This window comes from Megalops cyprinoides, chromosome 19 (assembly GCF_013368585.1).
Source record: "Megalops cyprinoides isolate fMegCyp1 chromosome 19, fMegCyp1.pri, whole genome shotgun sequence".
Taxonomy (NCBI): domain Eukaryota; kingdom Metazoa; phylum Chordata; class Actinopteri; order Elopiformes; family Megalopidae; genus Megalops; species Megalops cyprinoides.
The window spans coordinates 4,926,440-4,951,439 of NC_050601.1; the positions used below are offsets into that span (position 1 = coordinate 4,926,440).

Here is a 25,000-nt window from a genome sequence, read left to right on the forward strand (position 1 = left end):
TGTGTGTGTGTGTGTGTGTGTTCTGCTTTGCTCATAATTTATTTGTAGCACAAAACGGTGACCTCTCTCTCTCTCCCTCCCACCCTCTCTGTGTGAGATTGCTGATAATATAACTCATTTTAATTCTCTCGTCTTTGTCAGAACAGGATGTTTATAATCCTTATTCAGTGTGCTTGTGTCATGTTTTTCTTGTTTTTGTTTAAACTATGGACTGACTGTGGGGTGGTTTTACTTCACAAAGAGATCTCTCTAGTGTTTTGTTTTGAGAGTACCTCTCTCCCTCACTCTCCACTCCACCTCTCTCTGTCTCTTTAAATTTACACTGTCTCTTTCCACTCTCCCTCTCTTCCTCTCTCTCTTGCTCTCTCTGTCTCTCTCCCTCTCTCTACCTCGCTTCCTACCTTTCTCTTTGCCCCCCCCCCCCCCCCTCTCTCTCCCCCTCTCTCTCTCCCTCCCTCTCAGGACGGTGAGGAGCAGGAAGCAGCAGTCTCAGTCTCTGTCAGTGTCCAGCTCCCAGTCCCAGTCCCAGTCCCAGTCCCAGTCTCAGTCCAGCTCGGCTGCGCAGACCCACAGCGGTCTGCTCAGCTGCGCAGCCGGCGACTCCTCCCGGCTCTCCGGCCAGCTGGATGAGTCGTGCATACGGGAGCGCACGGCGGTGGACAGCGCCTGGGGTGAGTCCCGAGCCCGGGGGGTGGCCGTCCGGCCAGCCGCCCTGCAGAACCAGAACACCTGCCTCTCACAGGCCGGACACACCACCGGGCCACACTCACACAGCCTGTTATAGCCAATGCAGTCGCCTAATCCTCCCACACTGTCCCCACATGACTGCTGTCTTGTCTCTTGGCCATCTCTGTTGTGGCAGGGCACCATCAGTAGCCGTTCACACAAACACACTGACCCACCCATGAAGCCGTGTGCTCTCTGGCATTCCGGCACAGAAACGACACACCATTTGCTGCTCTCATATCTGTATTTTCTGCAGGCAGCCCTTGCTTTGGGAGATGTGTTGTATTTGCAGTTTCTTAAAAGCAAGGAATGAATGGCTTAAGGTGCCACAAAACAGCTAAGGGAGCAAGAACCGCCACAGCGGATGCAGCCATTTTCAGCAGTGGCAGGAGGTGGCCCTGCTGGAACAGGAATGATCGGATGCCTTGTTCAAATACTGAATTCTTTGGCTGTTATAGAAGACGTTATCGTTCTAGAATGTCCTCTAGTCCTCTAGCTATGGCCTGTGTGTGCATTCAGTTAGGAAAGAGCGTTGGATCGGAACGCCCAATGCAAAGCAGATCTTTGGACTGACCTTTAAATTCTGTATCTGTGGCTGTGCATCCCAGCTCCACCCGCTTTGTTTTGAAACACCTGACCGGTCATGCCAAGCGATTAGCGTGGCGCTTTAAGGCTAGGGTTGGCTTGGCTGTGATGGCCAGCTGATCTGTGCTGCCTCTCAGTGCGATTTGGCTGGCTAGTGAGGACTGTGAATGAACGGATGTCACCTTATGTTGTGGGATCAGTGACTGCTTATGTCACTGATCTTCAGCATCCATTTACTGTTGTGTTTCATGTTTTTCCTCTTTTTTTTTGCAGGTTTGGATGGGGATGGTGAACTCAAAGGTTAGTTCTGAAGACAATGATTGTAATTGTAATATGTCATTGGTTTTTAAGATGATTTTTGTTTTTTGTGGGCTTATTTGCATGATCAAGAAAGTTGATGACAGCTAATTAAAAATGAAAAATGAATTGTGCTGTTAATCACAGTTTTAACTAAGGATGTTGAAATGGAGAACTGCAATTTTTGAAAAATACATGTAGCATGATAGATAGTAGTATGTATGACATGTAGTATGTAGTGTTTTCATAATCAGTTTGTTCTCTTAACATTGACAGTCCTAATTTATATATATATATGTGTCTGTGTAATGCTCTTTGTCTTGCCTGTTTTTCTTGGAGGATAATGTGACAGCACTTGGCTAATACATCATCACTCTTCTGTTTGTGTGTGTGTTTGTTCATGTCTGTGTGGGTGTGTTTGGCCACCTGTGTGTGCATGTGCCTGTGTGTGTGTGTGTGTGTGCACGTGCGTGTGTGTGTGTGTGTGTGTGTGTGTGCTCTCTCCAGCACGGAGTGTTCGGACAGAGCGCAGCGTGACGCGGTCGAACGGAGACCTCAGGACGGCACAGACGCAGAGCTCCTCTGTGAACGGCTACATCTGCAAAGACTGCAGCATCCACCTGGACAGGAAGGAGGCGCTCACGGCCTACTCCACCTCCTGCTCCTCTGCATCCTCCTCCTCCTCCTCCTCCTCCCTCGCCCACTCCGCCTCCACCTCGGGCTCCGCCCTCTATTACCAAGACAAGAGTCTGAAACACAAGTCAGGTGAGTCCACACCTGTACACACCTGTGTGGGAGAGGCCCAGGGAAACCCATTACAGCCTGTGTCTCCACATTTCAGTTTGTGTGTCCCTGTCTTGTCCTCTGTGTTGATATGTGAGTCGAACCTCGAACCCATGCGCACCCAGTGCGCCTCTGTTCCTGCCCAGCGCTTTGGGGTGGGGGTGGGCAGTGACCTAATCCAGAGTCTGGTGTCTCGCCAGGTGTCCTGGTGGCTCTCAGGGACACCTGTGTGCGTTTCAGCAGGCAGGCGGTCACCTGTGTGGCGTCCTTAGTGTCACTGCTCGCACAGGTTCTTCTGCTGAGGAGGGACCGTGAGGTCAAGGGTGACGGAGGCAAAGGTATCACCACGGGGTCACGCTCAGCTGACCTCCTAACCTCTCGCTTGCCGCTGCCTGCCTTCACTTCTCTGCTCTCTGACACCAGCCTCTGCAACACTCGGATGCTTCCAGAAGTTTTCCGCTTGCTGGGACTCTTGAATCCATCCACTGCTTTAGATTTATTTATCTACTTTGCACGTTTGTAGAGAGAATGCCAAGACACTAGATAAAGATGTTCTTTGGTTCAAGAGGGTCATAGTTCCTTTCTATGGCACAGCTGAGAGAGTGCTTATCTTTCCACATGAAGTGCACACGTTGCAGCCTGGTGGCAGAAGCTTTGCTGGGTATTCACAGCGCCTTCCAGTCACTGGGACGATATGCTATGTAGGAGATTCTCCATCGCCAGACTCTGAATGATGTCACTTCCTCAGCACCGCCTCTCCGGCAAACGCTCAGACTCTGTTTCCTCCTCGTTTCACACCACAAGGTGTTAATGAAACACCAGACTTCTCTCGGCGTGGCTGTACCCTATATAAACGCCAGGCCTCTCTCACTTTGGGTGTGTCTCATAGCACTTCAGTTAATTATGCACGCCTTCGAACGCATGGAGGGAGAGCAGCTGAAACGCAAGCTTTCGAGACCTCTGCTCTCACTTGGGGAGTGGCATATCTGATAACCGTCTGTTCTCACTGTGAGGGCTGTGTATATGATAATCTCTTTTCTCACCTGGGCAGTGGTATATATGATAACCTCTGTTCTTGCCTGGAGAGCGGTGTACATGGTAACCTCCGTTCTCACTGTGAGGGTGGTGTGTATGATGTATCAGCAGGGGTTTGGGGGTGGGGAGCAGAAAGGGTATCTTCACACACTGGCTTCCTTCACTCCTCCTTGGTCTGGTCTCTCGCCAGGTGTCCTGGTGCATCTCACAGACACCTGCATGCGCTACGGCAGACGTGCCGTCACCCCTGTAGTGTCCCTAGTGTCCCTGCTGCTGCTGAAGACGGGCTACAAGGCCAGGGACCACGACGTCACGGTTGTCAGTGAAGGAGGTATAGATCAGTGTTTCTCTCGTTCCCTGTGGGCCGTTCTGTCCTGTTTTAACCTGTGGCCTCTCTCACCTTCTCAACCCTCTTCTACAGGACTGCTGTGAGCAAAGTGACGGTGTCAGTCTGCATTGAGCTTTAATCATTTATTCCTATTAATAATACTTTCAGCTACCCTGCTCTTCCTCTACAGTCACATTCAGCCACCGAGCTGACTCGCGTATCCAGAGCGACTTGCAAAGCCAAAGTAACTCCAGATGGGAACTGTCCCTCCTTTGTGTGCAGGTTGTGGCAGCAGCATTGGGAATCATTGTATTTTCACATCCTTGGTGTGGCGGGCCTGTTCATAAATCTCCCAGAATCCTTGGCTCCTGCAGACAGCTAAGCTCACAGCTGGCCTGAAGACTGGGTCTGGAAGCTAGACGCAGAGACTGTCCATTCTCAGGATTTACCAGAAAGCCACACTCGCCTCTTTCACCCCTCATCTTTCCCTCTTTCTGTCTTCCTTTTCTTTCCAGTCCTTCCATGGCACTTCACTCTTCTTTTCAGTCTGTTTGTTTTCCTTTTTGGTTAGCTTCCCTCTCAGTTGCTAGTGGGCCTTGTTTTGCCTCTAAGCAAATGGGCTCCCCTGCTCTGAGGTCGCTGTGGAGATATGCAAATCCTGTGGTTTCACTCTGGGTCATCATCTACAGCTTGGGCCTAAAGGCAAAAAGAGAGGGGGCTGGGACTTGTATTAATCATGTGCTTTTCTTTGTGTGTGTGTGTGTGTATGTGTGTGTATTTTGTGTGTTCCAGCCCACTCGAGTTACTGTGGAAGTGTGAACGTCAAAGACTTGGTGACAGGAGATGGCCACCTGAATCTGAACGGGTCTCTGTGTAAGTACAGCTCCCCGCTCTCTGTCTCTCTAGCCCCCCCGGTCATAATCGGGCTTGGAGCTTGTGTAGGCCACAGGACATTTGGTTTCATTTGCTTACGGTGTTTATTTATTTATTCATTTATCCCCGAGTGAAGGCCCCTCATGCAAGATGGTGAAAGAGGCAAGCTCATTATCGGAGGGGTCACGTGTTCAGTTGACTGTTTGAATGAAGTGGGTTTTAGTGCTGATTTACGGGCCTGTCTGTCGCTGGATCGATACACACGAGCTGTGAGAGCTGTGTGGGGTTAGACACAGAGCTGTGTGCTTCAGCTCTGCCGCAGGTCCGGCGGTTTTCCCCTGTTCTCTGTTCCTCTGATCATTGTTTGAGGGGACGCAGAGGAGAGATTGCACTAATGGATCAGACGGTACCGTGCCTGCCCTGACGCCCTGGAAATCAGTGCGGGGCTGGGATATCAGACCCCAGTACATTGCACTGATATTCAGCACGTTCTTCATAACTCCAGCGTGTGCTGGCTGCATAAATTCCAGGCTTTGAGGCAGATTACAGCTGTGATGCTGCTGGATTTTCCCCAGCGATGAGGAGAGGGTTCACTGTAAAAGTGTGGGGTTTGTCAGCTCTGACGGAATCGATCGCAGGAGAGAAATCGATGGGCAGCAGTGCCGGTCTGGACATGCTTCCTTTTGTAGGTTTCGACCCTGTCAGGCTGGAACAGAAAATACAACACCCTGAGAAATGTTTCGCAGACTCTGATCGGCATAAATCTTTCACTGCCGTCTCTGTGGGCTGGGATCCACCCCGGATGCCCTACGCCTCGTCTGAGGCTGAGGTGAACTGAGAGAGAACGTGGGTGTTGCATCCGAGAGGAAAACGTTAAAAACATGTGGAAAGGATGGGGGTTTCACTGTGTCTCATACTGGCTTGTACTAGAATGAATTCCACCTCCAGATGATTGTCACGTGGCTGATCAGCTTTTTTCCCATGATTCTCCATGATTAATTTCCCTCTCTGAAGCTACACAGACACTTGGCCCTGCAGAGGGGAGGGGGTGGGGGTGGGTGTATTTCTACCACAGTACACACTGGGTAGTGAGGAATTGTGCGTTTGTGCGGTTATAGTTTTGCTGTTACAGAGGAAAGCAATTGAAAGCCAGGTGTCATTTCAGACCGAGTGGTCATGTTCACATGAACTTGGTCTTCTAAAGTAGTCCCAACCTAAGCCTTCAGGGAACGAGACATCACGAGTGCCCTGATCAACACTTGAGGCAAAACAAATGACACAAAGAACAAAGGACAGAGAGGGACCAGGACACAATACGACCTTTAGAGATTGAAGGGGGGGCAGAGGTGGGGAAGGATGGGGGCGGTGTGGGGTCTTCAAGGTTTGTGGAGAATGGATATGAAAGGGGGGCAGCATTTCTAGGGCCGGGGCCACAGACCCCTCCAGTAAACTTGGGGTGCTCTCACAGCCTCTTTAGCTCATGTACTTGACTTCCCAGTTCATTTTGTTTTCTTCATTCATTTGATTTACTCATTTATCGTTTAATTTAATCTAATAATTTCTGTAGTTTTATTTATGTTTTCTTGTGTTTACAGTCACCAGCCTCTTCCAAAGCAGCAGAATATGATTTAATTTCATTTGATTTGTTCATATTTTGTTTGTGTGTGTGTTTGTTTTTTTTTTTCTTCCTTTGTTGCTGACTGGGCGCATGATGATGTGGACAGGTGATGACTGCAAAGGGAAGCAGTACTTGGAGACGCAGGCAATCCACACGCAGTCCTCTAAGGGGCGCCGTCTGGCTGGGGCGCTATGGAGCGTCATTGCTTACACAGGTTACCTCCTCTACACCGGCCCATCACGTGTGCAGCAGTTATTAATGATTGGCTGTTGAAAACACCAGTGACTATGATGTCATTATGGTGACTGCCACTAAAATAAAGAGAATCACAATCTGGTTAAGGTGTCTGTGCTGTGTGCCAGCCTGTGTTAGACTGATATGCTAGCGCATCAGCATAATAATTTGATTGTTGTAGATTTCTGGCATGCTGCTGCAGTCATAAAGTGTTGGTTTAATTGGTTTATTGATCGACGCATGTTGCTGGAACATACGACACGTCAGCTGAATTGCAAAGTACTGTGAAACGGAAGCTATAAAACCACCTTGCACCTAACGCCAAAGTGATTTCCCTGTGTTCCTTCTCAGACCCTCCTGAGCGGTGCCCTCAGGTTCGGCACCAGTATGTTTCAGTATTTTTAGCTGCCTGTTTGAATTTGAATGTTAACGGTTATTTTTGTTGCGTCTCTCTCCTCGCTGGTCTCCAGGCTACTGTCTGATGCAGGTGGTCAGGACCATGGGCGCGGCAGGCCTGTTCGTGACCCGGAAGCTCCTGTCGGTTCTGTGGTTGGCTTTAGTGTCCCCAGGTCATTACACTTCCACTAGATCCAGAATCCTGAATCCAGCATGACTCTCTCTCTCTCTCTCTCTCTCTCACACACACGCACACACACACACACACACCATCTCTGTGTCATTCCTCCTCCTCTTCCTCCTCCTCCTCCTCCTCCTTAGTCTCCCAGAATGCACTGCTTTCTCTCTCTCACGTAGTGTAGAGTTTCCTTACTAACCTTGGAGCACCTGTGTGTGGCTTACCTGCAGTAAAAATGGCACATACTGCTCTTTTCCCCATTAAAGCCATGTGGTGATGCTGGTCAAAGTGCTCTTCTAAGCAATGACTCATGATTCTCTTCTGTAGCGAAGGGCGAGAGCAGTCACCCCACCCGGCCTCAAACCCGGGTCTACGGGGTACCAAACTGCGGCTTTGACCGCGAAAGAGCCAGGCTCGCTGGTATGGCAGTCAGAGCGCATACTCAGCCGTAGTGACAGCACTGTCACATCCTCCCTGCTTCTCTGCTCTGCTTCCAGTCCCTCTGTCTTTAAGTAGAGCGTTTGAGTTGAGCAGGCTCTGTAAGTGGTGCCTATGTCCTGCCTGTTTGCCAGGCCAGATACGACCTATAATATGGAGCTTTGGGTGGTCTTGTTGATCGGTGCCATTCCACACTTCACCTCTCCAAGCGGATTTCAAATGAGTAGGTGCCCAGTGTATGAGAGGGTTGAAAGTTTGAAACCCGAGAAGGGCCGACAGTGTAACGATCCCTGTACTACAGTTCACAAGAGTGAGTTGTAGTGAGCATTACGCTACGGTTCTCCACAGTGAGTTGTAACGGTAACTGCGCTGCAGCTCTCCACAGTGGGATGTAACGGTAACTGCGCTGCAGCTCTCCACAGTGGGATGTAACGCTGTGTTGGTCGGCAGTGTCTGTGTGCTCCTTCCTGCTCTGCTCTCTGGTCTGCTTCCTACCCTGTCCCCGTTTCTGTGTGCTTTGATGTAGAGCTGCGGTAGATGAGCTGATGTAGATTTCAGTTTCCCGCCTTGGTCTCTGCGTGGTGTGAAATCCCTCTGAACCGTCCAAGAGGCTCCTTCATAGACCTGCCTCCCGAAAATCATGGATATCCCATTGTTAACCCTTTGCTCCCCCTCTTGTGTGTGTTTTCAGGGAAGGCAGCGACCGGGGCATTCTGGTGGCTGGGGACGGGATGGTACCAGCTCGTCACCCTCATGTCCCTCTTCAATGTCTTCATCCTGACTCGGTAAGAGCCGCCACGGTTTGGTCACTTTACACCGGCCTGGACCGGTTTGGACAGGTCTGCCTGAAGCGGACTGGCTGTAACTGGCTGGACTGGTTTATAGTCTGGCTCTGTGAGCCTCCTTAAGGCAGGAAGGCTGCCCTGTGTTACCTCCGTCATTGTCTTTCGAGTTGGTCCCTGCTCATGGTGTGTTTCTGTTGTTTTTCTCGTAAATTGCATTTTACTGAACCCACCTTGACGAATTGTCTGTGGTGTGTGACTGCTGTGGGTGGCTAAGAGGCACATCCAATGCATCTGTCAGTCCAGTGATAGAATTAGAGTCCCTGGTTGGCCGGCGTGTCCGGCCCTTTTCTCCGAGTTATATTGAGTTATATTCAGCCGCATCGCCAGCGAAGACGGCGCTGAAGAAGACAAAGGCAATGCCATGGGATCAATCATGTGAATATATTGCACATGACAGAAAGATGACTGAGCTGTGTGCTAATGGCTTCAACGCGCTGTCTGATTAAATAATTCATCAGCCTCCCGGTCGTACGCTGAAGGGAGGCGGAGTAGCCTGCTCTGGGTTTGCGATATGGGGAGGTAGGAGTTTTCTGAAAGGTCTGTGCATCTCTCTCAGGTGCCTCCCCAGACTGCTGAGGCTGCTGTTGTTCCTGCTGCCCTTCCTGCTGCTTTTGGGTGAGTGTACCCTAAGGGACCGTCTCTATGTGGCGGGCCACGCCGCACATCAGCACCCTAAGGGACCGTCTCTATGCGCCGTGCCACAAAGCCCAGCCCAGCGCAGCTTTAACCCAGTTAGCGCTGTCCCAAAGTAACCAGCCCTAACCAGCACACGTCCCCCGAGCCACCACACTACCACTCTCCAAATCCAGGCCACGCTGCTGACTGATCTCTCTGGAGATCAGACACAGACACACACACACACACGCACACACACACACACACACGCGTACACAAGATGCAAACACATACCACATACCGTGCACACACACACATACACACACTCAGGCACGAAATATATATACATATATATATTTCATGCACACATACACAAAATGCACACATGCACACATACACACTTGTGGGTATACACAAAAGGAGGTGTGCAGACACACACACACACAGTATAGCTGTAACTCCTCTTCCTACGTGGCCTCTCCAGGTCTGTGGTTCTGGGGTCCCTCCAGCCTGCTGTGCTACCTGCCAGCCATCAACCTGACGGAGTGGCGGACTGCGTCTGCGTCACTCTTCCCCTTCCCTCTCACCCTCACCCCGGCGGAGGAGGCCATCGACACGGCTCACGACCACCCGGCCACCGCCCCGCCGCCTACTGTCCCGCAGGTGGGAGCTCACCTGGCCAGGGGCCACCTCACCTGCCTGCTGATGTGGGGATTCAGGGGTGAAGTGATGGAGTGTGTGTGTGTGTGTGTGTGTGTGTGTGTGTGTGTGTGTGCCAGTGTGTAAAGTGTAAAGAGTGTGTGTGCTTGGTTTTTGCCAGTACATACATGTGTAAATAGAGAGTGATGTTGAGCAGCCAGGTGACTTCACTGCTGAAGTGTGTTTGTGTGTGTGTGTGTGTGAGTGTGTGTGTTTGTGTGTGTTTGTGTGTGTGTGTGTGTGTGTGTGTGTGTGTGTGTGTGTGTGTGTGAGTGTGTGTGTGTTTGTGTGTGTGTGTGTGAGTGTGTGTGTGTGTGTGTGTGTGTGTGTGTGTGTGTGAGTGTGTGTGAGTGTGTGTGTGTGTGTGTGTGTGTGTGAGTGTGTGTGTGTGTGTGTTTCCCAGTGTGTAAAGATAGAATATATTCTCTTACTCTGACACTCTCCTGTCCTCTCTCCCCTCCCCTCCCCGGCCCTCGCGCAGCCGGTCGGCGTGGCGGTCTCCGTGGACACCGAGCGGCTGCAGCGGCTGGAGGAGCGGCTGGCGCAGGTGTGGGAGAGCGTGCAGAGGGGGGGGCGGCTGCAGGAGCAGCAGCACGGCGAGGCACTGGGCCTGTACCACGCCCTGCGGGAGCAGCTGGACAGGCAGACGGACCGGGACAGCCTGGGGCTGTGGGTCTCCGGCCTGCTGGACCAGAGGCTGACCGTGCTGAGGGCGCAGCTGCAGCAGGACTCTGCGCAGAGGGAGCAGGTACGGCCGCCTCTGCGCAGTTCTGCGCAGTGCCAGGCTGTGTGAACACGTGACTGGGACTACACATGGCCAGTCGTCGGAAGACACGGGGATAATCGTTCCGTGTTCCCTGGTTCCCTGGCCCCATGTTTAACTGCTGACCACGGAGACATTTTTGCATATCTGGCTTGTGTCCCTGTCAGTAGCCCCCCCCCTTTACCTCTCTGCCTCACTGCTAATGAAAGTGGAGATTATAGGGTGTAACCCATAATGCCCATAAACGGGTGAATGTTTATAGGATGCAGACCATAAAATTCAGCAGCTTTTCTGTTGACTAAGCTTAATTGTGCCTGATAAAACTGTCACGTAGCAGTGTGTTAGGCCTGAGACACGAATTAGTCTCTTCTCTTCTTTCGTTGTGTTTCCACTGTGTCCCCTCTTTCTTTGTTCTCTTTCTGTGTAACCCATTTTTGTATGTCCTCTGTGCCCTGTATCCCTCTCTCTCTGTTCCCCCCTCACTGTGCCCTGTCTCTCTCTCTCTCTCTCTGTTCCCCCTCTCACTGTGCCCTGTCTCTCTCTCTCTCTCTCTCTCTCTCTCTCTCTCTCTCTGTTCCCCCCTCACTGTGCCCTGTCTCTCTCTCTCTCTCTGTTCCCCCCCACTGTGCCCTGTCTCTCTCTCTTTCTCTGTTCCCCCCTCTCTCTGTGCCCTGTCTCTCTCTCTCTCTCTCTCTCTCTCTTTCTGTTCCCCCTCTCACTGTGCCCTGTCTCTCTCTCTCTCTCTCTCTCTTTCTGTTCCCCCTCTCACTGTGCCCTGTCTCTCTTTCTCTGTTCCCCCTCTCACTGTGGCCCTGTCTCTCTTTCTCTGTTCCCCCCTCTCACTGTGCCCTGTCTCTCTCTCTGTTCCCCCTCTCACTGTGCCCTGTCTCTCTTTCTCTGTTCCCCCCTCTCACTGTGCCCTGTCTCTCTCTCTGTTCCCCCTCTCACTGTGCCCTGTCTCTCTCTCTCTGTTCCCCCCCCACTGTGGCCCTGTCTCTCTCTCTCTGTTCCCCCTCTCACTGTGCCCTGTCTCTCTCTCTGTTCCCCCCTCTCACTGTGCCCTGTCTCTCTCTCTCTGTTCCCCCTCTCACTGTGCCCTGTCTCTCTCTCTCTCTGTTCCCCCTCTCACTGTGCCCTGTCTCTCTCCACAGACCCAGGATCAGCTCCTGCAGCAGCAGCAGAGTTATGAGGCCCGCCTTGCTGAGCTGGAGGGGCTGCTCCAGGTCCTGGCAGCCAAGACTGAGGTACAGTATTCAGTTTCCTTTCCCTTATCTATGACCATTCATTCCTTTTGAGACTGCACATCCCAACAGTAATTTCAGCTTGCCTTTGGGTTTGTGTCTGCTTAAGTTATTATCCCCCAAGGTGAGACTTGATCTGCATCAGGTTGAATGTTGCTCAGTATTAATTAAAATTGTGCTTGACTTCTTTTTTTTTCTCTATTTTTAAAGGAGGTCCATCAAAAGCAGGAAACGGCCACACCAGCTCCTGTGAAGTATGTTCAGTGTTTGATGCTGTTATATCCTCTTACACGATCCGTTCATGATGTTTATATATAGAGTAAAAGTTGTCATGCATGTCAGAAACACACCCATCCTTGTTAATCAGGTGGTATCTCCCTTTTCCCTGATATCGCTCTTTTCTCTTCCTCTCCCTGTCATTCTTTGTATCTCCTATTCCTCTTCTTCCTCACTTAATCTCTATCCCCCCCACCCCTCTTCTCACCCTCTCCTCTTCTTTCTCACTCTCAGTGTGGGCGTGGACAGGGAGGACCACGACGCCCTGCTATTGGAGGTTCAGAGGCTGGAGGCGGAGCTTGGCCGCATCAGGGGGGACCTGCAGGGCGTGATTGGCTGCCGGGGGAAGTGTGAGCAGCTGGCTGGTCTCCAGGACACGGTGAGGGGTGACTGCGTTTAGGCAGGGCGGTGCTATCTCTCTGCAAAGGAAGGGAGACTTCATTTACTTTGCCTTATCTGTGTCTGTAACGTCACACACACTCCCTCAGTCACTGCTCTCTGGTTCTGTAACAGGAAGCCACATTAACTTTATCTGTATGAGGTCTCACTGCTGTGCTTTTCGTGTTGTCGTCTTCATACACGTGTAAGCATGTACAGTTGACTCCTCTGTGTTACTGTATGTTCCAGACTGTTGTGACGTATTGCACCGAACCAGAGTATGCATATAAGAGAAGTAATCAATTAGCGAGACTGAGTCAAGACCGGCTACATTCTTTGCAATAAAATGGAATTTGCAGTTATGAGACATGGAGTTGTAGGTAGTCAGTTGTAGTATATTTATTTGCTTTGCGGAAGTGGATTCTCGGAGAGGTCTCATTTATTCTGTGGCCTGTGCATGTAGCCGGATCTTTACCCGGAACAAATTAAACCAAGTCTTTATCCAGTGGGACTTGCAGGAAGTGCTTTCAGGAGGGTTAGGCAGTGAGCTGCTCAGCATTTTCTGCCACCCAGCCCTTCTCTGTGCCTACCAGAGTGGTTACACAATTACTCTTGTAACCAGAAGGTTCCAGTTTCACTTCCCAGCAGTTTAGCCAGGCACATAACCATCGCCGCAGTTATCTCAGTTTCCTCACCCTCGCCTGCTCCTGTGTGTGTGTGCGTCTGCAGGTGTCTGCGCAGGTGTCTGCGCAGCTGAAGCAGGAGCTGCGGACGCTGTTCTACGGCAGCGATGAGGGCGAGCTGCCGCGGCCCCTGCTGCAGTGGCTGTCTGCGCAGCTCGTGCGCCACCCCGACCTGCAGGCCTCCCTGGCCTCTCTGGAGCAGAACATCCTGAGGAACATCTCCCTGCACCTGGAGCGGAGCAAGCAGCCGCCCTGCGCCCAGGCCGTCACCGACACCGTGGTGCAGGCCGCAGGGGATGCTGGGATGTCTGAAGAGGTAGAGCGCTGCTTTTTTTGTTGTTTTTTTTTTTTTTTTAAACGGGTTCCAAAATTATAGTTGTGCTATTAGTTTATCTGTCATGCTGCAATGATCAAATGTCAGGTTCTATTCTCCTACGTAAGGAAAAAGGAGAGTTGGCCAGTCTCTCGGCCATTCAGTCATGGTGTTATTTTCCACTTATCCACTTACATCCCCCATGTTCAGATGCTTGAAGTTCAAAGAAAAAGTCAAGCACTGCGGTCCCCTGTTTGATCTGCCTTCATTGTTAGATCACAGACTGTGATGAAGACTGGTTAGACTCGAAAGATTATCTGCTTGCACAAAGGAAAACATTTAAATGAAAAGAAATTCAATTTGGATATGGCACGAGGTGGTCTGATTACTTTGCCCCCTCCCTCCTTCCTTCTCACTCACCCAGCAAGTGCAGCTGATTGTGCAGAACGCCCTGAAGCTGTATGCCCAGGATCGAACCGGCCTGGTGGACTACGCCCTGGAGTCTGGAGGTACACACACACACACACACACACACACACACACACCCCCAGAGAGTTCAAATCAGCAGGCTCATCTGAGACCTGCAGTAGAGCTGCATGGCAGTCATGCGGTGGAGATTAAGTCTGAGTTCACAGAGCTGGCCAAACAATAAGGCACTCAGGGCTGGGGCCGGGAGGTCATCTGGCACGGGAGGCTTTCAGATCGCAGCTCGGAGAAGGGCTGGGGCTGGGAGGTCAGCTGGCACGGGAGGCTTTCAGATCGCAGCTCGGAGAAGGGCTAGGGCCGGGAGGTCACCTGGCACGGGAGGCTTTCAGATCGCAGCTCGGAGAAGGGCTGGGGCCGGGAGGTCAGCCGGCACGGGAGGCTTTCAGATCACAGCTCGGAGATGCTTCTGTGCATCAGCCCCGACTTCCCCCTCTGCGTGAGGGCTCAAAGGCCTGGCGATTTCTCTCCGCCCGATACAGAGATTAAAGGATAAAGGGAGTGAGCAGGTTGGCGCGTGCGTTTGTGTCTGTGCGTGTTAATATGTGTCCGTTGTGCATGTTGAGTGCTCTTTCTGCTCTTTGGCCATCATGCCATGGCTGCAAATCTCCTAGAGCTGGACACACAGCCAATAGGCTTCCCCGCCCTCTCAGGGAATCTCTCACGAGCCCGTTAGCCGTCTACACTCTCCACACAGCCACTGTAATAAAGCCTGCTCAGTTATGGGTCGGAGAGGGATCGAGAACTGGTGATGTGTGATGTCATGGGGGAGGGGGTCATGTGACCTGATCATGTGACTGTGTCCGCAGGCGGCAGCATCCTGAGCACACGCTGCTCAGAGACATACGAGACGAAGACGGCTCTCATGAGCCTTTTTGGGGTCCCCCTCTGGTACTTCTCTCAGTCCCCTCGTGTGGTCATTCAGGTCAGTTGGCCTCTCTTTCTCTCTGTGCCCTGGTAGCACATGACCAGTCCATCCACTGCCACTTTCATTGTGACATCACTTCCTTATACCCTCTCTCCCATCTCTCATCGCTGTATGTCAGATCAGTTATCACAGATGTGACAATGACCGCACACACACACACACACACACACACACACACACACACACACACTCTGCATAAAATCTGCATATTTTACCTCTGGACCTTGTCCAGTCAGCATTGTATATCACAGTATTCTGTAAAAGGTGGCTGGCTGTACTGTCTGTAATTCCTCTCCGGTCACTGCACATCAGATTCAGTAAGCACCCTCACACTTCGTACCTGAATGCTGGCCGGTTGCAGTAACGTTCCCCCTCTCCCCCACCTCTCTTAGCCTGATGTCTACCCTGGAAACTGTTGGGCATTTAAGGGCTCCCAGGGCTACCTGGTGATCAGGCTGTCCATGAGTGTCGTCCCTGCAGCCTTCTGCCTGGAGCACATCCCCAAGGCCCTGTCCCCCACCGGCAACATCAGCAGCGCCCCCCGGCAATTCACTGTCTACGTAAGGCGCAACCATGGCGACTCGGAGAGAGGGAGGGGGGGGGGGGGGGGGGGGGCGTGGGAAGGTGGCACCACCTCTGCTCTGTACACCAATACAGAACAATGTAGGGATGGCAATGTAGGAAAGTAATAAAGGAGCTGGGCTGGTTACCAAAAGGTTGCTGGTTCAATTCCCAGCTGGGGCAATGCAGCTATACCCTTGGGCAAGGTATTTAACTCAGAATTGCCTCAGTAAACATCCAGCTGTATAAGTGGATAATGTTAACATTTTGACCTATGTAAGTCGCTCGGGGTGAGGGTGTGTGCTACATGCCAGTAATGTAATGTAGTCTAATGTAATACATACACCTACGTTTTAACCTGCCTCCTTAAAGAAGTCCTATCATTTTATGAATGAAATATTTGAAATGATAATGAAATGTCAGTTTTTTGTCCCAGTGACAGTGCGGTCCCGGTGGTAACGCATAGATTTGCCAGCCTGTGTGGTGACCTCTGTTCTCTCCCTGCTGAAAGGGTCTGGATGATGAGTACCAGGACGAGGGCAAACTGCTGGGCCGCTACACCTACCAGGAGGACGGGGAATCGCTGCAGACCTTCCCTGTCACGGTACCCACAATGCATCTCTCCAGCAGGCACAAACACACTGTCCTCACTGTTAGACAAGGCTTTTGATGGGAGTTTGACCTTTTCATACTAAATACATACTCATATTCACTACAAAAAAAGCAGGCTGATTGAGCAGCCATATTTCTTTAGTGTAGAAAAGCCCCCTTAGAGCTGACCTGTCAGGTAATTAATGTATGGTGTACTACAGTCAGGATGACAGAATAAACTATTACAGCCTGGTATCACCTCTGAACTTAAAACTTGAACATAACTTAAACAGCTCTGAACAACTGTAACAACAGTACTTACCAGCTTAAACAACTCTGAACATAAACTTGATCAACTGTTCCTCCCAAGGGCTTATTATGAAACCGAAAGCCAGCTGGGTCAAAGCTAGCGATGGGAGAATGGAGGCTTTATCAGCTCCACTGTGGATGGAGCCATCCTGCTTTATCAGCGACACACTCATTTGAATAAATCACAGTGTTGTGCTGTTCAGTCTTGGTCAAAACATGATTTTTATTCATGGTAGTCTAATGGAGGATCTGACCAAGCACCACTGTTCTGTGTTCCAGGAGGAGAACGACAAGGCGTACCAGATCATCGAGATGCGCGTGCTGTCCAACTGGGGCCACCCTGAGTACACCTGCCTGTACCGGTTCCGCGTCCACGGGCGACGAATCAGCCAATGAGAGGTCCCGCCCGCCCGCCACCGCACAGCCTGGAACCCGTTTCCCACAGTTTGTATATAATGGAGGACTTTCTAAGGAGGGAAGGTGCAAACGACGGACATTTCATCAGGACAGAGTGGAGGAGGAGGGGTGCAACAGAATGCATTCTGGGAAAAGAAGCTACTCTTTGTTTTTTTTTTTACATAAGCTTTGACTTTTAAAGGACGAAAATCCACACGTCAGAGAGAGACCGAGAGAGAGAGAGAGTCCGAGAGAGAGAGACAGAGAGAGAGAGAGCGCGAGTGGGCGAGTGGAGGATGGGGCGTCCGACTCAGATGGGCTCCCCCCCCCGTCCCTCTCCACACCCAGCTCCTAACATTGCACTGAATGGGACCCTCCTGGACAGACCCGGGGTCGGGGGGGGGGTCGTAAGGACGCCCACATGTCCCACACTCACCCGTGTCCTTACCTCGAGATGGACGACACTCTTCTGTTCTTCGTTTTGCTTTTCTGTTTTTGCTTTTATTTCATGGAATGGACTCTGTAAGTATGCGTGTCTGGGAGTCAGCGGAGCCCACGCCCCCCCTGTCTCTGGCTCCCCCACCCTGCGGCCCCTCCCTCCAGTGCCAGAGTATCGGGAGGCCGTAGAGCAGGCCTGCAACCCTCTGCAGGCTCATCTCAATCCAAAGCTGCTCTCTGCTGCTCCCACACTGGAGTAGGTTGTATGGTTTGGACTGTCACGGAGTTAGGAGGTTGGCAACAAAAGGAGGGAAAGGGGTCAGTATCACTGGACTGGTATTATATGGGACTGCTGTGTCTTCTCTTTCCACTTCTCCACCCTACACTTTTTACCTCCGAAAACACACTCACAGCCATGTGAAACCACTCTCTCTCACAGATTATAACACATACATTTCTGCACTGTTTGAATGTGTACAGGACAGGACAGGACAGAGAGAGAGACAGAGATATGGCACTTGGAAGCTCTTCAAGGTCGCATTTTTTTTTTATACTGTAACAGTTAACGACCTGAACTTTAAATGACTACAGTAGCTAGTGGGAAGTACATTTAGTGACACATATAGAGGAGATATGTATTTAGATGTTTTAGAGTTCAGGCTAAAGGCCTGAAGCTTCAGCTGCCCAGTACATCACAGCCTGAGTGCTTGCAGTATGGCTGCTTTATATCCCAGTCATAATGCCCTCAGGCAGTATCTGCTTGCCCAGAAACCACGCAGGAATGTAAACTGTATATTTTACTGTTAATAGTTTGTCCTTAAATCCACTAATATCAGTGTTGCTTTGAAAAAAGGGTACATCCTATCATTATAATTATTGTTATTATTATTATTATTATTATTATTATTATGTTTGTCATTGTAATTTTGTTTTACTTGCATTTTTTAGTTCAGTTCTGAAGGAAGCACTGCTATGACCTGTCAAAAGAATGTCTTCTGCACAAGTCCTCACAATTCGTATAAAAAAAAGGAAAAAAACATGTAAGCATACAAAAGACTTCCTATTGCTCTGCTATGTGGCTTTCTTGATTAAGAGCTGAATTGTAAAGGCTCCTAGACTTTGACCAGGAATTGTTCATGGCACTATTTATTTTTTACTATTAGTAAAAAGCTATTAAGAAGATAGGACTTGGTGCAATGTATTTTTGTAAAAAAAAATGCTTTTCAGTCCAAATTTGGAGCCGTCTCGGGACAGTACAAAGTACAGGTGTTTTTTTTTTTATTATTCTATTTTATTTTTGTCTTTGCTGTTGTAAGAAGGGTAAACTGCTATGGAAATGCTCAAATAAAGAATTTAATTTTTGAGAGCTTTTAATGCATGTTACGTTTTCAGAAAAAAAAATGGCAATAAAGGGTATTTTCTTTTTTTTTATTTAAACTCATCTGTTTTGGGTGCTTTACCGTATCTGGGGAGAATTAACCGTTTTGATAAGTGTGTTGGAGAACACGTAGAGGTGGGACGTAAAAGACGTACAAGACTCTTCAGCCGCTAAACACCGGAGTTGTGTGTGGGGTGTCGCGGTATACGAACTTTTTGCCGCACGGTTGCAGTACGCATGTGCCACATTACATAAACCGAATCGAACTAGTAAACATCCTGGCGTACGAATGCATAATGTAAAAAAAAAATATGAGCCCTCTGTGTCAACATGGATAATGACCCATCTCCTTACACTCCTAACTCCTGTCTATTTTAGTTGCTATCTTGCAGGTATAGGAAGTCGCAGTATTTAGTCTTTCCTGTGAGAGGGCGGCAGCTGCCTGTGGAATACGAGGGAAGATTTGACAGGTTTATATTGGCTAATGTTTTTGAGCTCCCTACTACTTTGCGTAATGGAACACGTCTGATGCTGTTCCGTTAAAACATCTCCACGTCTGCTGCCCTGGTGAGAAGGCTGTTTTGTGTTAAAAGCCTAAAGTTGCGCGTAAAACCGTGAAATCGATCTCTTACTTAGCTGGTTGTTTACAATGGCAAAGCGAACTTTATTCTGGTTCATCTGTCTGTGTGTCGCGGTGAGGGAGTATGCGAATTTTAAAACTCAACGTAAATCGAGCCAGATGTGTTTTCCGAACGTGGCTCCAGCGAGTCCCGGGTGTATTCATGACTCACTCGGGGAACCGTTGGAATCCCATCTTTATTTGGCCACAATACAGGACCTGCAGCCAACGACCAAACATAGTCCTCTGCTGCCACCTGTCGGCTAGTTTCAAAACGACAATAAAATGGGTTTAGATTATTAAAAGACTTTCTTATCACAACTAACCAGCAGAGTACCAGGTTCTCCTTCATTCGTTCACGTTTCTTGCTAATGACTGCGATCCTTAGCCTTAACTGGTGCTACATCTGTTGTCTTTGGATCTGTTCTTCCCCTTTTGACGTTTGCTTCCTGAGTGTACTTGTATACACCCCCTTTTTGGACGATCTGAGCAACCTTGATTTGTTCGGCCCATTTTGTCGTCACCGAGACATTATCTGATGAGCACCATCTGGCAGGCAAGGTAACAGAGGTATTACTACAACCAGCACAATGGCTGCATAGATCTACCCCACACGCGTGCTGCCAGAACGCTCCCATAATAGCAATTGTGTCGAGTGGTGCTGACCCAAGCGCTCCACTGCACGGCAATAAACTGCATCAGACTGTTATTGCTACTATGAAAGCAACACGTTAAGCTGTCAGCTGGCCAACAGCTACTGCCACCGTATAAGACATTTAAAGCGGTTTATAAAACGTCTTGCGACTTTTCAACGGCACACACATGTATGAAACCAAAGGTAATCGGACAGACTAGTTAGGAGACTGACCATGATTACCGATTAGCTAGGTGGGTAGGTAGCTAACTACTCAAAAATAACTATAAATAGCGTCTATCATTAACTAAGTGGCCTTTGTGTTTTCGTTCATAATAAAAAATAGATAGGTTCAGAGATCCACAGCCAGGTGGCTTGCCATCTAGCAAGCCAACTAAGTATCTAGCTCCAACATATCTATTACATTACATTACTGGCAGACGTTCTTATCCAGAGCGATTTTCATCATTTACAAGTTTTTTTTTACAATGATATCCATTTATACAGTTTTATATTTACTGAGACAATTGTGGGTTAAGTACCTTGCCCAAAGGTATAGCAGGAGTGCCTCAGCGCGGAATCGAACCGGCAACCACCATCGAACTATCCACCAACTAACTTTGCTAGATTTTTGTTCGCTAGTGACTTGCGAGTTCAAAATCCCACATCTTCGTAATTTACTGAATACGGGATCAAAACAATATCTGATAAAACAACGCTGTGATGTTAAAGAAAGTCCAGTCAACAGTTCTGCAGACTTCCATGTTCACTCGTGGTGGAAGATTCCTTGATAAACCGGAAATCACCTTCCAGTGACTTCCTTAGCAACTCCGTAGAGTCCCTAAATGCGTTCTTAGCAACCGATGAAAAACTCTGACATGGCTCGTGTCATCGGGAACAAAAAATCTTTATGGCAACAGATATGTGAAGGTAAAATGTATTTAATGCAAAATTAACTGTGTACGCCAATCCATTTAGCTATCTTTAGAAAGACAACTGTGAGGAATCCAAAATGTATGCTTTCAGATGTTTCAAATCTTCGGTGCTGTTCAGACAGTTGTAGACATCTCGTGCCAATTAACTATTACCGTACCGGTATTAACCCAGTATGAATTCTACCTGATCATGTGCGTGTGCATGACTGTGTTTCCGTCTCAGAACACGAGTCGGAGCAGCCCAGACCACCCGGAGATGACTGGACAGACTGCAGCTCCGTTAGCACTCGGGTGTCGCAGTACAGCGCAAGTAAACACACGCCAGTCTTCTATGGGCTCATGACTGCAAAGGTGATGTCACAGCTCTGCCCTACCATACTCCACCTCAGCCCCTAGGACAGACAATATTATAGTCAGCAACGGCCAGCTGGCCCGAAGATGTTTAGCATATACCAATACTGTTCTTACAAGAGCACATAACTCATAGATAAATCAGAGATGTTGTCTGCTCTGTTGTAAGTACCCGCCTTACTTTCCTCTGTGCAGGCCCGGCACTATGGGGGGTGCTTAGGGGTGCATTGCACCCCCAGACAGACCTCAGTGCACCCCCAGTTGTCTCCTTATATCTTGATGTCTGTGTAGTATTGATGACTTTTTGTGCACTCCTGTGGGTTGCAATTGCACCCCTCCTAATTTTCTCCTGGTGCTGAGCCTGACCATGCTACAATATGACAGTAAGCACTAGCCAGCTTGCCCAAAAATGTTTAAGTACTGTATAGTCTTGCCTGAGTATTGATTGGTGCTTTTCAGGTGATTTACCAAAGGTAAGGTCAGTGTTCTTGCAAGAGCACATAACTCACAGATAAATCAGAGATGTCGTCTGTGCTGTTGTCAGTCATCCACCTTACTGTACCATGCGCCCTTGGCAACTCCAGATGACAGTGGACGATAACCCGCTCAGGGACGTGGACCCCCTGCTGTGTCACCCTGCGCTGGCCGGGTACGCTGTGCTGGAGAAACCCGCATCCTCTCGGCACCGTCGATCTCACTGTAGACCCTTCAGCCCGACGCCCCCACTGCACACCTGTGAGTCCCGGCCATCGCACCTCTGACTGGTCATTAATATTATAAGAAGGAAAAAGGATAGAGAAGAAAAATGCATATTGATGTAAAAGTCCATCTTTAATCCAAAAAAAAAAAGCAGTAATGAAGCACGCGAAGAGCACTGACTTCGGGTTCAGCAGTGTCAGAGTGAACACTGAATGTTCAAACCCATTCCACATTATGCAGTTTAAGCAAGCTCTTGATGTAAATGAACCAGACCTTTCTGGGGCAGAATGCTGTAATTTCTTACAATACCGTGAGAATGATGATGATGCTATGGCTAATGCCATTATGCTATATGCTATATAGTATGTACTGTGCTATTATGCTATAAATATTATCCTATAAAGTAAATGCCATGCTGTACTACTTCTGTTTACACCAGTGCAGATAAACATGGGTATTTGCTGGTACTGATAAACGTTCGCACAGGGCTTTGTGGACTCTGTTTCATCTTTCGAAATATGTACTTCCTTTCACTTAAAGGTAATTTAATGCATTGTGGCATTTTCTTTCAAAGATCAGTGGAAGCTGCTGTATCTGAAAATAATTTACTTTTTCTTTCTTCCTCTCCCCTCCCAGCCTCCGTCACTCAGTTCCTGGAGAAGAAAGTGTTTCCAGTGCTGCTCCCTGGACTGGAGGCCATGCTGAGGGAGGCCCAGGGACACAAGTGCCTGGAGGTCAATACACACTACACCACACTGCAGCCCAGCATTTTACACTATATTACACTACATTAGCTACATGAACTACAGTAGAAGGCAGTAAACTGCACAAAACGACATCATGCTATGATACCCGATATTGCACTACACTGCACTACAATACACACACACACACACACACACGCCTCTGGTCCCCTTCTGTCGGCTCTGATTCAACCCCTCATCTCATCTCCTGAGTGTGTCTGTCACCTTGTCTTTTTCAGAGGAGGAGAACCAGGTTCAACCCCTGTGATTTCCTGACAGAGTGGTTGTACAAGTGAGTCTGGCAGAAATGTTACTGCTTCCTTCCTTTCGGCTTCTCCTTTTACGCAGTAGGACGTGGTGAGTGGAGTGTGGCTTGCAGTTTGCTGCCGCTGCGAACAGGATTGAGAATAACGGAGCTTGGCAGTTAGACGTTCCACGGGGCACTGCAGTTAGTGACTGTGTCTCAGTGCGCTGCTGCTGAGTGTTTGTGGATGGACTCAGCACAGCCTGTGACATACATAGACTAACCACTGAGTTCTGCTCTCTTCTCTTCTGCTCCTCTCTCCCCTCCCCTCTCCTCCTCTTATCCTCTGCCTTCTTCTCTCCTCCCTTGCTCTCCTCCTTCTCTCTCTCCTCTCCTCCCTTGCTCTCCTCCTTCTCTCTCCCCTCCTCCCTGCAGTCAGAACCCTCGCAGGGTAGGCCAGCAGCCCGCGGTGGACTTTGAAGAGATCCCCTTTGTCCAGGATTGGCTGAGCAAGCAGTGAGTGTGACATGACCCCCCCCTGCATTTGCCTCCCCACACATACACACACACACATGCACACATACGTGCATGCACGCACACACACTGTGGTACTCAGTCCAAGACAGTCATCGTGGCTGTGCTCTGCATGAGAAGCCCAGTGCAGTGATCAGTGCAGTGTCACAGCCAGTCTCAGGTCAGTCAGTGCAGTCAGAGATCACATTACATGTTAGGTGCTGGCCATGCAATGTGCATAAAAAAACAACAGAACAAGAATTTTTTTCATGAAACCAAAAAACAAAAAATTTCAGATTTCAGTAAAACAAGAACTAGTAGGGATTAGAGGGTTGATGTCAATGTTCAAATCTGCGCTGAGTCTTTCAAATCGATGCGTGAATTCAGGGCATGCCATATGAGCCTTACCATACCATTTACACCGACTGTAAAATTGCAATAAATATTAACCAGCTAGCTAAAAGACCATAGTTATTACTGTTGGGCAATGAACAAATGCATAAATACTTTTGAGCCCACCCAAGGGAATATTCATATTGGTGAAACGTCATGTTTGTTCATATAAACCATACAGGTGAATGCCCCTCATTCACATTCGAAACGTGAGAGGGTTCACCTCACTTCGCCCTCCACATTGGCTCAGCAGTAACTATACACTGACACCTACCTGTCAGCGTCTTCCTCCTTCTCTCACTCTCTCTCCTTCCCTCTCTCCATCTCTCAGCCCCCGGCCTCCCATCCCCCTGTCCTTGATGCTGTCGGACGAGGAGGCGGCGGTTCTGATCCAGTCCTTCTGGCGCGGCTACAAGGTGAGCGTCCCCCACAGCAGGCCCGGCTCAGCACAGTGATCACAGGGGGTTGCTTATTACATTATTATATTATCACATTATTTATTCTGCTGAGAATGCTTGTATTGCTCGCACAAAGTCTGTGACTCCTATGCTGGAGAACCTTATTGGGGGTAGAGAGTTACAGCGGTGCCTCACCCTGGATCTGACCCCTTCCCCTGTCTGGTCAGGACAGAGAGCCTTAAGCAGAAGCCACAGGATTTTGCTAAAAAATACAGGCCTCCCCATACACACACCAATGCATATACATAAGCACACGCACACACACACCCATATGCATACTCAAGCATGCATGGATGTATGCAAGTACTCACGCACACACATACACTCTTTCTCTTTCTCTCTCTCACACACACACACACACACACACACACACACACACACACACACACACACACACACACACACACACACACACACTTGTAGTTGCATTAGCAGCAGTTTAGCAGCAGAGCAGTGAATCAGAGGATGAAGAGCTGCTTGCTAGCCCCCACTCTCCCCACAGGTTCTCACTGATCTGACTTACACCCACACAGAGAGAAAGAGTGTGTGTGTGTGTGCGTGTGTGTGTATGTGTCTGTGTGTGTGTGTGTGTGTGTGAGAGAGAGAGAAAGAGTGTGTATGTGTGTCTGCGCACTCTCACCCACAGGGATGTGGGCTGTGTGGAAGCTATAATTTAATCATGCTTAAAAGCCTCGCTGGTGCTTCCAACCCGATTAGCACTTCTGATGTTTTCATGTTCATTTTCTACATCCTGTGTGGGTGACCCAAAGTGTTCCCAGCTAAATATAGCCTCTCTCAGACACTCTTTCTCTCTCTCTCACATACACACACATACAAACACACACACACCAGACCACTGTAGCAACTGGCTGCGTTTCCATATCGCACATTTAAACAGAGGTCTCTCAGCTTTCCTTGTTTGTTAGCAGCTGGCTAATCACGCTGTCTTTAACGAGAGTCGGAGGCCCTCAGATCCACCAGCGAGAGCAGCTCAGCCCAGCCCTGAGATTAATGGCCTTTGCA

At 49.4% G+C, this 25,000-nt stretch overlaps 2 protein-coding genes across 5 annotated transcripts in view; both read left to right on the plus strand.

Annotated features, from left to right (window-relative positions):
• Window positions 1–17,854, plus strand: part of sun1 (Sad1 and UNC84 domain containing 1) — a 34,299-nt gene extending 16,445 nt beyond the window's left edge. For 2 of the 4 annotated variants that reach the window (XM_036552351.1, XM_036552352.1), the window contains exons 4-24: window positions 463–671; window positions 1,585–1,611; window positions 2,116–2,373; window positions 2,592–2,729; window positions 3,617–3,757; window positions 4,547–4,627; window positions 6,352–6,459; window positions 6,950–7,048; window positions 8,183–8,276; window positions 8,893–8,951; window positions 9,436–9,614; window positions 10,132–10,398; window positions 11,565–11,657; window positions 11,865–11,908; window positions 12,165–12,309; window positions 13,038–13,307; window positions 13,729–13,813; window positions 14,597–14,712; window positions 15,108–15,275; window positions 15,788–15,880; window positions 16,456–17,854. In XM_036552351.1, the coding sequence (XP_036408244.1) occupies window positions 463–671; window positions 1,585–1,611; window positions 2,116–2,373; window positions 2,592–2,729; window positions 3,617–3,757; window positions 4,547–4,627; window positions 6,352–6,459; window positions 6,950–7,048; window positions 8,183–8,276; window positions 8,893–8,951; window positions 9,436–9,614; window positions 10,132–10,398; window positions 11,565–11,657; window positions 11,865–11,908; window positions 12,165–12,309; window positions 13,038–13,307; window positions 13,729–13,813; window positions 14,597–14,712; window positions 15,108–15,275; window positions 15,788–15,880; window positions 16,456–16,572 (2,791 nt within the window). In that variant the 3' untranslated portion in view covers window positions 16,573–17,854. The remainder of the gene's footprint in view (window positions 1–462; window positions 672–1,584; window positions 1,612–2,115; window positions 2,374–2,591; window positions 2,730–3,616; window positions 3,758–4,546; window positions 4,628–6,351; window positions 6,460–6,949; window positions 7,049–8,182; window positions 8,277–8,892; window positions 8,952–9,435; window positions 9,615–10,131; window positions 10,399–11,564; window positions 11,658–11,864; window positions 11,909–12,164; window positions 12,310–13,037; window positions 13,308–13,728; window positions 13,814–14,596; window positions 14,713–15,107; window positions 15,276–15,787; window positions 15,881–16,455) is intronic. The other 2 variants (XM_036552353.1, XM_036552354.1) reach the window with 2 other exon arrangements.
• Window positions 17,855–20,519: 2,665 nt separating this feature from the next.
• Window positions 20,520–25,000, plus strand: part of iqck (IQ motif containing K) — a 13,081-nt gene continuing 8,600 nt past the window's right edge. The window contains exons 1-7 of the mRNA XM_036552788.1: window positions 20,520–20,571; window positions 20,800–20,927; window positions 21,512–21,662; window positions 22,263–22,360; window positions 22,609–22,661; window positions 23,049–23,129; window positions 23,851–23,935. Of these exons, the coding sequence (XP_036408681.1) occupies window positions 20,520–20,571; window positions 20,800–20,927; window positions 21,512–21,662; window positions 22,263–22,360; window positions 22,609–22,661; window positions 23,049–23,129; window positions 23,851–23,935 (648 nt within the window). The remainder of the gene's footprint in view (window positions 20,572–20,799; window positions 20,928–21,511; window positions 21,663–22,262; window positions 22,361–22,608; window positions 22,662–23,048; window positions 23,130–23,850; window positions 23,936–25,000) is intronic.